At 52.1% G+C, this 13,515-nt stretch overlaps 4 protein-coding genes across 4 annotated transcripts; 1 reads left to right on the top strand and 3 right to left on the bottom strand.

Moving 5' to 3' along the window:
• Window positions 1–472: 472 nt before the first annotated feature.
• BKA58DRAFT_352329 (mitochondrial protein from FMP27-domain-containing protein) lies at window positions 473–10,027 on the bottom strand. Its single transcript, XM_046168569.1, has 3 exons — window positions 5,574–10,027; window positions 5,125–5,525; window positions 473–5,076 (listed from the first exon to the last, which is right to left on the bottom strand). The coding sequence occupies exons 1-3, from the start codon at window positions 9,826–9,828 to the stop codon at window positions 748–750; spliced, it is 8,985 nt and encodes a 2,994-aa protein (XP_046031890.1). The 5' UTR covers window positions 9,829–10,027; the 3' UTR covers window positions 473–747.
• On the bottom strand, window positions 10,007–10,692 carry BKA58DRAFT_374275 (uncharacterized protein). The gene has a single exon (XM_046169314.1). The coding sequence runs from the start codon at window positions 10,315–10,317 to the stop codon at window positions 10,015–10,017; it is 303 nt and encodes a 100-aa protein (XP_046031889.1). The 5' UTR covers window positions 10,318–10,692; the 3' UTR covers window positions 10,007–10,014.
• Window positions 10,570–11,909, top strand: BKA58DRAFT_374274 (uncharacterized protein). Its single transcript, XM_046169313.1, has 2 exons — window positions 10,570–11,177; window positions 11,230–11,909. The coding sequence occupies exons 1-2, from the start codon at window positions 11,043–11,045 to the stop codon at window positions 11,701–11,703; spliced, it is 609 nt and encodes a 202-aa protein (XP_046031888.1). The 5' UTR covers window positions 10,570–11,042; the 3' UTR covers window positions 11,704–11,909.
• Window positions 11,907–12,785, bottom strand: BKA58DRAFT_304553 (uncharacterized protein; the record flags this gene model as incomplete). The annotated part of the gene is made up of 2 exons (XM_046167017.1): window positions 11,907–12,244; window positions 12,293–12,785. The coding sequence occupies 2 exons, from the start codon at window positions 12,783–12,785 to the stop codon at window positions 11,907–11,909; spliced, it is 831 nt and encodes a 276-aa protein (XP_046031887.1).
• Window positions 12,786–13,515: the final 730 nt, after the last annotated feature.

Below are 13,515 nucleotides of genomic sequence, written 5' to 3'. Positions count from 1 at the left end.
TTAATAGGCGTGTTTCTGATCAAAGACGCATAATTGCTGTTTTACTTTTGTTCGACTTCAAAGTCAAACGCAAGTGCTTCTCCAACAAGAAAGCGTGGAAAGCGTGGATGAGGGCGTAGCCCTGAGTAACTGAAGTCGAAGAAGAAGGCACAGTATCTGGGTTTACCGGCATGGTTATCTATTATGGAGGGGTGATCGGAGGAAAGCGCGGAAGTCGCGACTTCAAGCTGACAACGCATGGTGCTACAATGACGTCTCCCACGCGCACCGACTAGCCCCGCCAAACGCGATCCTGACGTGTCCTCCCGACGCGTGAGCTACGCCACCCAACCCTGCCTCTGCGCTGAGAAGGCATGGGCCGAAACCCTGATGGTACGGGACAGTTGTGTTGAATAGATTACATTGTTCGCAACTTTCAGAATGAGGAATGTTGTCGACCACACTCATCGCACACAGTGCAAAATCTCAGAGGACAGGAAATTGGGACTGTAATATTTTTTTTTGACTTGATACTAGGACTCCACGACAGAGTTACTGGAAACTATCTACTCAACACCTCCAAGACACCCACGAACACGAGAGTTCGGATTCCCACCACAGCGCTATGATACAAAGCAAAGAACAAGAAACCCATGCTGCCACCGTCTAAACCCCAGTATTTACAAATGAAAGAAGAGAACGCCAAGCAATGCTAACGATGCTGATGATGCAGAACAAAAAAAGAAAAGAGTGATGTTAGAGAAGTTTCTAGTTCCCCCTACCAAGCAACTTCTTGCCTAGAGCTTTCGCTTTCTTCGTCTTCGGACCATCGGTGTCCTCTTCCATGACGCTGCCTTCCCTTCCGCTCATACCACTGATGCCAGTAACACCAGTGGCCACGCTGGCAGCTCGCATACTGGCTGCACCACTACCAGCTCTACCTCGCATATGTCCGGCAAAAGGTGCGCTGACACCAGCGATGTGTTTACTCAAGCTATGAATGAGGTTCGCGTGGACTGGCTCCGTGTTGTCTACTCTTGACAGTTCGTCAGCGAAAGCGCGTCCGTCATCGACGTCATCGGCGTCTAGCCCGTTGCTGTGATGACTGAAGCCACCCATGATGGAACCGTGTGTCGAGCGCGCTTGATTGGATGTTGAAGGCGGTTTTGACGATTGGAGGGACGAGCCTTCTTCCGAAACGGTGCTGATGAGACTACCTTGGCGACCGGATGCAAAAGAACGGCGGGGCATGCGGTCTTCGGCTGAGAGATCGGAGCCACCGGGCGAGTGGTCACGCATGGAGTTTGAATCGGTGCCTGAGAGATCGGGAGAGGTGTTGAGCATCGTGCTACTGTTGGCGAGCTGTCGGAGACGTGATTGTGCTTTGGCTGAAGGTCGGTGGTGCGAGATCTTGTTGCCAACGATTGTACCGGCGTGGGAGAGGAGCGCCCTCAAGACGTCTTTCTTGAGTTGCGTGACGAGATCTAGGTTAGACCATGTCTTGTTGCGGTACTCTATTGTGGGCATTCTGAAGACCAGATCGTGGACATCTTCAAAGTTGCGTGTGCTCTTGCCCTTGTAGGAAAGACACAGTACCATGGACGGGATCTTGAAGTAAGCAACCGTCATGTACTCGCTCGCACGACTCATCATCTCAGTCAGATCATCACTTCTGGCTTCCTTCTTGTTAGTTTTCTTCTCGGCCAAATTGGTGCCGGTACGGTAGAGCGCAAAGCGTTTTGCGGTTCGATCAGACTCGTTCAGAGTTTGACTTGAGTTGGTAGTACTTGACCGGACGGAGCTTGGTCTTGTAGAGGTATTGGAGCTGTTACCCAATGTAGGAACCACCAAGGCGGAGCTTGGGTGAAGAGTGCGACGAAGCTCTGTTCCACTACGAGAAGGATTGCTGTCTTTGAAGAAACGGAAATAGTGAGCGCTTGGGCGCTTAACCAAACTCTTCCTCTTTGCGTCAGACTTCTGTACTGGATCAGGAAGCTGAAGTGTGGGAGTAAGTCGTTGTTTGAGCGCCTCCACAGCGCCGTCATCAGCTGAAAGCGAGGCGCTCATACTTGTCGCTCCAGAAATGATGCTATCAGTTTCCTCATCTTGCGTTGGCAGAGTATGCTTGAGTAAGAAGGGCGATGAGTTCGCAGTCTTGCTGTCACCGTATGTAGGGAAAACATATTGCAACAGTTTCTTGCCGATCTGATACTCCAACTGCACCTTCAGCGGGTACAGCTCAACTTCGAAGTGCTCCACGACAGGGATACCAGCGATCGATTCAAGTGCCACGAAGTAGACCTTGAGACATTTGGCATTTTCGGGAAGAGTCTGATCTTGCTCCAGGAAAGGTGATATCATCTCTGGGTATAGGGCGTTAGGTAGCAAGTTCAGACCTCGCACTTGCTCAATCTCCAAGGAGTTCGAATTGGATCCATCGTTATTGTCTGTGCGATCAAATGCCACGTTCTTCAGTTGGAATTCTGCTAGTGATTCTGCGCCTTCGCGAAGCAGATGCCAAACGATGTCGGATGCGGAGACATACATCCGCAAAAGTCCGGTTGAATCTCTTGCCTGAGCACGATCGTCTTGCTTGCGTTGTGCGGTCGTGATTGCCTTCATGACGAAGAAGAGCTCATCCTCGTAGACAGCCAAGTCTTTCTCGACTTCAATCCTGTCTTCCCAACCTTGCTTGTCCAAATATTTCTCGTTGACCTGGAAGACAGTCTTGATCTCTTCTAGTTGTTGAATGCGCTCTTGAAGGCCCATGACTAACTTGGGAGCTCCGGCAAGATCCGTAAAGTCAGAGGCAAGCATGATCTTCTCAAGTCGCTCGTTACGCGTCTTTTCCAAAGGCTCGTGGTACAGCAAAAGATCCAATACGATGACGTACATCGCATAGTACTGCCTAGAGTCGCACAGGGCCCGCACGTGTGGGAAGTCCACCCATAGGTGGTCAATACGGCTTTCCATGTTGTCGGCAGATGTAGCTGAGTCAGCAGCCGAGACATCGTCGTTGTACTTCAGGCGCAGCGCGTTGTGCTTATCGTAGCGCATACTGGCTGAAGTTCTCTGTACCACGCGCTGGAAGCCAAACGGATTGCTGTGAAACTCGAACATGACCTCGAATGGTACCCATGGTGGCCATGCGGAGCCAGCTGGCGTTCCGTACATGCTTCCGGAGTACATGTGGATATCCTCCGGACTGCTGAAGGTCTTTGAGTTTGTGACAAATATTTGCAGACTGTCCATAGCGGCGATGAACCTTCGTTGAACGAGACCCGAGACCTCATCCATGACACGGTCCTTGTCCATGATTTGTAGGACCTTGAGTTGCATACCCTTTGCCGTGACGAGTACCGCAGACTTGGTGTCTTTCTCGCTCTGCAACTGGATCTGCGGTGCGATAAGACGTACGAGATACGAGTTTTGAGAGACATAGTCGTCTGCAACGTCCTCATCCGCCTTTGTAGGACTCGCATGTGAAGGGTCGCCGACACCGCTGGATGTGCCATTAGTGGTCTTACTTTTAGCGTCTTCCTCATCGGCATTGACGAAATTCCTGCCGTCGCGAAGCAACTGCTCGATCGTTTCGTCAATGTTTAGTCCGGCCTCGTTATCGCCAGCCATGGGTGTTTCGTCGGGTCCAGATGTAGATGGTCCACGGGACTTATTCTGCTCTTCAACAACGTCAAGGATGAATTTCACTGCCCTTCGTGACATGTAATAGACAAAACCTCGACGTTGACTGACTTGGTGTATGTAGCGGAGGATGATGTTGCGCAGGGAGTTGCCCCACTTCAGGTGGATGTTGTGGATGATGAATCGATTGTTGAAGTCGTTGGTGAAGTCCGTGATAGGGTTAGGAGGCGCATCGGTGTGCTTGTGTTCAGGGTCGATAGCATTTTGAGCTTCGTCTGCTTCGAAATACTCATCTTCTGTGTCGGTATCAGGCTCTGCAACCGTATTGTCTGGTGAAGACGCGGCAGTCTCTAGCCGCTCCAGCAGACTAGCATGCATTGTAGAGAGGAATTCCAATTTTCGTTGAAGGAATTGAGAATGATTACGCAGAGCCTCAAGACGGCGTCGCGACTCTTGTTGCATGTCTGACGTCTCACGGACGACCTTGAGTTCTTGGTCGTTGACTGCATGCTGGTTGAGAGCAACTTGCTCTTTTACACGTTCAATCCGTTGTTCAATCAGTTGACATTGTACCCGACGTGGATCATTCCTCGCCGAAATGACACAATGATGAGTCGGCTCGTTACCGAATGCGCTCTTGCGGTGTTTGTCGCCTGATATGTTGTTGGCATGATCAGTTTGACGGAAGTACGTAAATCGTGGCGCGAATGCTAGAGGGAGGATCTGTGTTTCAGGATGCCGACGTGAGGGCAAGATCCAGCCAAGTTCAATGAAGTCGTCCATATCGACCCAACCTAGGTCGTTGTCTGGAATCGTGAACTTCGACAAGTCGGCTGTCAGATACTCCTGGTTGTAGCTGGCAAGATCATCCGCAGTTGCGTTGTCAACATCCTCAGAGCCTGTCCCTGCAATACTTGCAGACACTGCTCGGATGTCTGTCCGGATGAGGTCAAGCTGTACTTGATTGATGCGCATACCAGTTGTCTTGTTTTGCCTGCTATTTTGTTGGCCTTCAGGCGCTTGGACCAAAGTTCGGAACTCTTCGCGGCGCTGATGGAGATCGAACATGAAGCTGTCGAGACGTGCTTTCAGTCCAGTGGCGGCCACGACGCCTGCACCATAGTCCTCTGCATCTTTGTGCTTGTAAATATGGCTCATGTACAGAGGCGATAGCAAGAGATTATACTTGATGGTCGCAAGGTGTCGCCCGAATTTCTTGCTAGACTTCTCTACTCCCGGCCACAGCTTGCCCTGGCGTACGGGCAAGGACATGGCACCGGAGAACATCGACCACCAGCTGTAGAAGTGCGTGAAGAAGCGTGGTGAGAGATGTACACTGTTATAGGTCTTTGATGGTTCCAAGTTAGCCACAGACCATTCTCGATCGTATGGAGCAGCGATAGCGATAGACATGTGGATGTGATGACTGCGGAAACCTCGGAAAGCGTCGTACTCCTGCACAATGTTAATGAGAACCTCAAAACCAAGAGACGGGTTGGTTACCTTTCCATTGGATGCCTTCGCATACTTTGGATTCTTGAGGGTGACGTTATAGTGGGGTATGAAGTGGAAGGAACGTCCGCCATCGTCCAAGTTGCGCTCAAATACCAGCCCGGCAACCCAGCGTACATTGCCGTTCAGTTTCATAACCGTTTTCTTGAAGACGGCTCTCTGCCTACGACTAGACATGCTAGATGCAGTATCTGGACGGGCCACAGCTTCGGTCTCAGCGTCGTGACGAGCGAAGTGATTGAGATCCGGGATGGCGAGCACGTAGCTTCCGCTCTTGACGATCATGAAGTTTCTAGGATCTTCGTCCTCAGCGATGCTGAGTTGCACGTCGTTTTGCCAGCACATGACAAAACCTGCACCATGACCAGTGACCATGTACGGATCGCGTGAACCTGCATTCCGTTAGTCAAGTGATCGTGTTCGATGCATTGTTTTTTTACCTTTGAGAATCAGATGAACGTCGCCGTCGCCCTTCCACGAAACATTGATGCGCGAGTGGAAGGTCAACCTGATCTTGTCCCAGAATCCGACCCTCTCGGAGGGGTCTACAGCAGGCTTCGTAAAGTTTTCAATAATTTGCATCATGTCTTGAATTGCTGGCTGATACGACGTGCCCCAAGTGATTCTTGTCGGGTATGCTGAGTTAATATCGATCGCCATGTCAGAGTATGTCTTCACGGGCGCCACAGTCCGACGAACGTCTACCGCATATCCGCGCGTGAGCTCGCCTGCAGAATTCCGCTCTTGAGGCACAACAACAACTCGACTGACACGGGAAGATTCAACGTCCCTGAACTCTTCTGCGATCACGAAATCTGTCTTCATCAAGACGCTCGGTAGCCGAGACGACTGTATATTGCCGATGGCTGGGAAGTGCAATAGTGGCAGCGGATAATCGCGAAGGTGGATCTTGGCTTCTCCCATCTGTATTTGAACGTGCATGGGGATCAAGAGAGCGTACTGCGTATCAAATGGCATACCTTTGCCGACACGGTGCAGGAAGCGTGGGTACTCCGAAATGGGGAACGAGGGCTTGTCAATGACAATCTCCAGGTCGCTGACAGCCAGCGCCATTAGGGCTGGGCGTTGCGAGACAGCAAGAATGGTTTCCTTTTGCTCAATGTCATCCGGCAGTTCGTCCAAGCCCCAGAATGTTGAGCGGATGTCGTTCATGGATCGATTCTGAGTTGCCATTGCGAAATCGATACGCTTTTTCCACGTCTGAGCGTTCAGGCGATTCAGCTTCACGCGCGCATCCTGTACTGATGTTTCATATGATCCACTAAGACCGCTGAAGCCATCCTTATTATACCGCATAGGATGGTCTGAACGTCCCCTTTCTGGTGAGCTATGTCCGCTCGAGTCCGCACTCTTCGTGCGCCGGTGGAACCTAAGCTCTTTGTCCCTTTTCTTAATCTTGTTCCGGCCCCGAGAATCATGTGCTGACCTTGCACGGTAACGTGTACCGCCTCGTTGTTCGTCTTGCTGTTGTAGTTTCCGCACTTTTAGATCAAAGGCGTGTTCACGAGCAAGTCTCTGCTTCTGCTCCATGAGTCCAATGCGGTAGATGGTTCCGAGCTTCCATTCAAAGGCGTTGTCTTCCAACTCAAAGAGGACAGCACGACTTCGGAGCGATATCTTTGGCACGATTTTGGGACCTTCGGCTTCTTTGTCCAGTACGTACTCATTGGTTCCAGTCTTGAAGCGGTGATGCACTTGCTTGGCAGTCTTCGCAACGTTCGCGACGTTGTCGAAGATTTTGTGCATGACCAGTTGATGAGGTACAGCGATTCTTATCGCGTCCGTCGCTATGTCAAATGACTTCTCATTCGTTACTGTGTGACCGTATCTCAGCTTGGACTGGCGATAGTCCAATCGCAGAGACTTGACACTGACGATTCGACTCCAAGCACGTTTGATGGCAGGATTCTCGGCGAATAATCGCACCAGACGTGCCCGAAGGAAGGGGCTGGCCCAGCGGTGCTTTCCCGCTTCAAGTCCGTAGATCTGGAGCATCAGAGGTGGATCTCCAGGCATGTCTGCTTTGATCTGGAGAAAGTGAGATTTGACGTCGATCGTCACGATCTCATTGTTGGTTGCACTGAGTGGGTCAACGACATCCTCGCCCAACGACGGTACGGACAGATGTCGTGGCGAGTTGGACGAGCTTGACTCTGGAGCCTTGGTCTTGCCCGCACCCCAATCGAAGGACCTTTGCAAGACCTGCATTGCCATGCACAAGGCGAAATGACGATAGAGCGAATAACGCAAGAAGAAGTTCTGGCTGTACGAATGCACGTGAAATATCGGGCCCTGCTTATCGGAGAGCGTGTGCAGAGCAATCTCCATACGGGGCAGCGATACCGTTGGTTCTTGTTCGGACTGTTCGTCGCCCTCGATAACCAAGCCCTCTAGCCCATAGAAATGTAAAGCAAGCCGTCTACCATCGGTTGGGCTGTTTAACATCCCTTTCGGTGACTTGGGTGAGGATGGAGGCGGTGATCTAAGCAGATGCTCCTCGCGATTGATGCTTCTACTTGGTGCGCGTCGCCTTGCAGGTCTTAGATCTATGTCTTCTTCCCGTCCTGTTTTGTATTCGGCTGTCCAGGATTCCAAATGCAGAGCGACTCCCCGACTGCGTTTAGATACATCAGGATCTATTCCAGCGACGTCCACGTTAAAGTCCGATCCTTGAAGGTGTACGTATGTCATCCAGGCCGGTAGTCTTCGGAGTGCGTTAACGCCCTTCTTTCTGAGCGGGCTACGCCGACGACCTATGTCTTTTGACATTTGTGTGACGATCTGCCGCAGTCCTTCACTGATTTCCGGCCGAACCATGTAGAGAGAGAAAGTTTGTGCGGTACCCCAGACCTCCACGACTGGGTCAGGAGCCGCACTCATCTGGACCTTGACTTCGAGATAGTCGGTCAGGAGCAAGTTGTGTTTCTCGATAGCCGCGGTCTGGTAGTAGAGTTGCTGTGCGTTCATACGGAAAGTTGAGCTCAGTGCGTAATGCAACTCGCCATCCGCAGAGTGTGATGATTCCATGTCCAAAGATATCGAGGAAGACGCGGAGATGAGTAGATCGAACTCATCGGCCTCATGCTTGTCGGGGTCCATCGGTGGTAGAGTGACCCGGATGACAGGTTCATGGACGGATATTTTGATGTTTGCTTTGGGCAAGAGCCGGCGGAACAGATATCGCTTACGTTGTCTAGTCTCGGGCGGCTTGCGGTGCAGCTCGTAATTGTGGAAAATGGCGAGGAGTAGTGGTAGATGCTTGGGGTCAAGGTCCAGAGATGGTGATGTGACGACCAGGTTGGCGAATAGTATGTTGGTATTGCGCTCGGCGCTATCCTTGTCATTAGAGAAATGAATAGTTTTAGAAGGAAGGGTCGTGTTCAGGGTCATGGTCGCCATAGGAATGTATAGGAGGCGCTCGGGATGGCCGTCGCTATTGTCGATTCCGACAGATATGGATATGGCGGCAAGAAGAGCCTGGTGGGCAATGTCGTCGGGCGAGAAGTACATGAGATGCGCGGGACTGCGAGGATCGAGGCGAAGGAGGTCCATGCCAACTTCCTTCATGGAAAGGTTGAGGTAGACTGGAGGCTCGGAGCTGTGGCCCATTTCGATTTGCTTGGTGAGGCCGAGGAAGCCAATCGCGAACTGGAACTCGTGAATACCGCGGAGGATGGAGCTGGCGAACTCGCGCGAATCGGATACGGTGCGCACGAGGTTTTCTTCGCGGCTGTTGGGGTCGTCGAGCTCTTCTATAACATCGCTGAGTGATACATGTGTGCGACTGCCCCGAGACCTTTTCCGAGGATTAGGCGTGCGAGACTTCTGGGCCCTTTCCATGCACAGCTTGACATCGTCGAGTGGGATAAGGAGGCGACCCAGCTTGAGCGCAATGGATGCATCTCGCAGACCCTCAAGGCCTTTCTTGAGGAATCCGTGGACATTGAGAGTACAGTGATCCAGCAGCTCCGTCGACTCTCTGCCTTCTGGGGTGAAGAGGATGCTGCGGGCGGAGAAGAGCCATTCGGCAGGCCACTGCTCTTCGTCGGACTTGGGCTTGTGGTGGTTGAAGAGGCGACTGCGATCGACCGTCTTGCGTCGTGTGTCGACTGCTAGGTTGAGACCGCCGACCTGGATGGAGCCCACGTCGACTACAACCAGGGTGGTCGCGTGAGCCACGACATCGACTTGCCTGAGCCAGTTGATGTTCCTGTGCAGACGCTTGATCTTCTCCTTGGCATCTGTCAGCCGCTTCCACGTCAGGCTTCTCGGTGTCTCGTCATCGCCCAGCTCGTCATCCTCCGCCACGGGCTCGGGCGTGTTCTGGCCGCTCTTGCCCTTTTGTGTGGTGCCGTTTGCCCAATGGGCCCATCCCGTCTTCTTCCGCGGCTTCTCCCCCAGCGCTTTGAGGTCAACCGTGACCTTGAGCTCGTGCAGGACGATGCTGACTACCGTGGGTTGTGCGAATGTGGGTCGGTGAAGGGTGAAGCCGAGTCCGCGGATCTCGATGCGCAGGCCATCCTTGGGCGTGAAGGCGATGCGTCGCAGCCCCCGTAAGCCCAGGCGCTGTATGGAGACCCCAGTAGCTATGCGTATAAAGGCGAATAGGACGAAGGAGAGCAGGTATATTAGGAGCACGAGCCCCGCGAGAAACTGGAGGGTTGGCAGAGCCATGATGCTGCTTCAACCGTATGCCATTGACCGAGTCGAGGATTATCGAACGAGGTGGTCGCGGATGCACGCGACGTGCCGGAGTGATGGCAGAGTCGGCCGGCGGAACATAATCGAAGGGAGCGCAGGCGCAGGGCTACGAGGGTTGCTGCATCGAGGGCGAGGGTGTACGTAGGTGAAAGCGCGGACTTAACGGTCGGGGCAGATGAAAGCGGCCAAAGCGGCAGGCCCGGATCGCGTCGCTGAGTCGTAGCGGCTGTTGCTAGTGAAAAATTCAGGGCGAACAGGAGGATCGCGATCTAGCAAACTCAATGTAGGCCCTCTCCAGACTCTCTGCGGGGCTCCGTATTTGCTTCGCTTGGTGTCTTGTGCTGATGCCGTCAGATTTCCAGGTTCCCACGCTTCGTCGGCACGACATCCCTGCATCGCCAAGACCCACCCACGTACCGGGAAGGAGCTTAACTGCCACGCGACTGTCACCCAACGACACATCTGCGGGCTGGCTGATTCACGCTCACGTGCCACAAACCTGCACTGGCATGACTATTTGTTTCCGTGGTGCTGAGCCAGAGGGGTTCCCGGCCATATCAACCCATCCATCCATCTAGCCAGTCGTTCCTGCCAAGCACGACCGATCGCGGCTGTCTGCATACGTGGGACGACAGATCCAGGAACCTCATCCCGCATTACGGCCGAACTCCAACGGCGGCGGGAACAAAGAGACGCTATCCTTGCGGTGGATCATTACCTTCCAACCCTTCGAACGCTCTACCACGTCAACCTAGGAAAAAACTGGACAGGCCTGCAGCCTACATCAACATAGAATTATGCAAAGTGGGTGACCCAACATCGATGTAGGCTCTAGACCTGTTTAGTTCTTTTCTTATATGAATGCTACTAGATAGATGAGGTCCTTGTTCGCACGCAATGGTCCCAATTCTATCAGTGAACTTGTCTTGATGATTGTCTATCAATGTCACCTTCCTCTCCGCGTTCAACGCGGCTTCCTCGAGGCCTCGCGCCTTCGCAACAGCTGCTCATACCCCGGTATCCGGCAGGAAGCGCGTGCAGGTAGAAAGAAGCTAATGATGTACATCAAACTTGGAAATGTAGCACCTCTTTCACCTTAGTCCATCACATCGCCAGAACATGGATAGCCACAATCTTCATGCAAACATAATGCAGCTCCGGTTGGAACTGCAAGGAACACGCTACCCATGACCCTTCCGCCACCCCGTCCAAAAGAATTCTTCCGCTACACTGATCCCATCGGCTTCACCTATATATGCATTCTCGCTGTACGACCGGCGAACTCTAAGTGGTTTCTCAAAGCTTTCATAGGAGGGTTCAAGGTACAGTCAACTGTACCGCTAAAAGTAAATTTCGGCTGACCCTGTTTCCTAGGAGGCATCTCAAAACACCATCGAGCTTCACGATGACGATCCTCAGAACTTCGAATACATGCTGAGGTTCTTGTACACAACGGAGATGGCCATTCCGTCTCTTACGAAAAATGCAAACAGCAAACAGAAGATCCAGCGGAAAATATTGATCCCCATCGGTGTCTTTATCTTGGCGGACAAGTATGAGATCGGACGTCTTCTTCGACATACAAAGAGCCAGGTCGAGTCAGGCATGCGCAACTACAGCAATCTCTTCGAAGACGACGTCACTATTCCAATTATAGTTGCGGCATACTACAGCAACTGCGCGCGTGCTGAGAGTGGCACGGGGGCCGTCATAGCAAGGGGAATGATAGACCACGCCACACGGTGGTTGCGTTTTGGAAATTTGGATACTCTTAAGGGTATAGTCATCCACAGCGGTCACTTTGCGGCAGATCTTATCATCGCGATGAGAAGCGCAGAAAAAACATGACAGTAGTGGAAACAGGAATGAAGATATGCATCTAATCTCAACATCAAAGACAGGGAAAGCGGAAGCATGCTGCAAGGTCGAAGGACATAGATTTCTCTTAAGTGGTCTGCTCTATCTGGTGTGTCTGGACTCTTTAGATGGGAATTGCCCTAAACAAAAGATCTCAATCAAAGCACAGTGGAAATACGAACCCTACTTCCGAATCATACTCGAGGAGTCACATCAAGTACACTGCTACCCTCCCACTGACCCCACAGCTTCCTCATAACACCCTGCCTCTCCATCATATCCTGCAGATCCTTCAACGCAGCAAGCCGACCACTTCCATCCTCCATCTTCCAATTCCAACCCTCCGAGCGACCAGCCATGACAAGCTCCCACTTCGCCTTGTTGTCGACCGGCTGCATATGCGCACCAGGTTCGCTGTACACCGTGACAACATCGCGGGCTTGCAGGAAAGTGAAGTTGGATGTACCCTGAATGCATTCGCGGATCTCGAGGACCTTGAGGGCGAGATGCGGGTTGTAAACGCGTGCAGTATCTGGTTGCGTTAGCTATATATGTGTAAAATGATGATGTGAGAACTTACTGAGAATAACAATCTTCATCTCATCAGCCACTTCCGCAACGGCGACTTCCTTCTCCTCGTGACCCGTCTTCTCAACCATTCTGACGTCGATCTGGCGGCCGCCAACCTTGCTCCAGCACAGCTCTTGTACTGCGCGCTCAGCCTCCCCGTCTCCGGCGACCTTGATGAATGTGCGTAGCGGGTAAGCGAGGTTCTTGACGTTGGGGAGCGCGAAGTCAGGCGAAATCGTGAAGTCCTGGAAGAGTGAAATAACGTCTCGGTGAGTGAGCTTTGGAGAGTAATTGGAGAGCTCGATGGTGGACCAAGACATGTTGGAGAGTGAGGTTGTGGGAGAGGGAGTTGGTGTTGGCGGTGTAATTATGACGGTGATTGGGTGAGGGAGAGGAAATCGACGTGGGGCGAGGCGGTCTAGGTGTAGTGAATGAATGGCCTTGGTGAAGATATAGTGGGTGAGATTGGTCGGCTCGCACGTTTGCGCCTGCGGTGTAGTCATTTTAGTCTAACATGGGTTGTTAGTAGAGTAGGGGTAAACGCTGTCCAATCGCAAAGAGGTTCCGGTATGGCGGTGGTGGAGAGAGGATGAGATGCGAAGTTCAAAGCTGCTCGAAGTTTACTATCTACCAGATGATGATATCCGCAGTCACCCTGACATAGATTTCAGATTCACATTCACCCTGCAATCGTGTACATGACCTTCTTAAGCAGTAAACAAGAATAGGGAAGATAAAACTGCACTTGAGTAGACGATGATCCAAGAGAATAAGATACTCGTATCTGTAATGTATCCGGACAACTACCGCATCTGATAATGGGTATATCTCAGTGGTGATAACGTAGCGTGACGAACAAAGACTATCAGCATTTTATTACCGTCGACGACAAGGTGCGGTGAAGCCACACAGGCACCCACATGGCGACGACTTCCACTATTAGTTGACTCCATGTATTCGGCAATCCGAAGGGGTCTCTTCGTAGAAGAGAAGCAGTACAGGAGAAGGCGCGTGCCCACGTGGGCTCGTGAAGTGGAGCCATGATATGACGCGTAGCAACCCATTCGTCGCACAGCCTTTCGACGCCGCTCCAAACCGCGAACGGCAACGACAAGATGGGGGGCGTCTACATACGGCCACAACTTCGCAAAAAGCCAGCAACCGCCACAATACCAGACTTGGTATCAAAAATAGTCGCACGACCCTCAGTACACCGCGGCTGGAATCCGCGAG

This window comes from Alternaria rosae (genome assembly GCF_020736505.1).
Source record: "Alternaria rosae strain MPI-PUGE-AT-0040 chromosome Unknown BKA58scaffold_1, whole genome shotgun sequence".
Classification (NCBI taxonomy): Eukaryota; Fungi; Ascomycota; class Dothideomycetes; order Pleosporales; family Pleosporaceae; genus Alternaria; species Alternaria rosae.
This window is presented reverse-complemented; position numbering and strand designations above follow the sequence as displayed.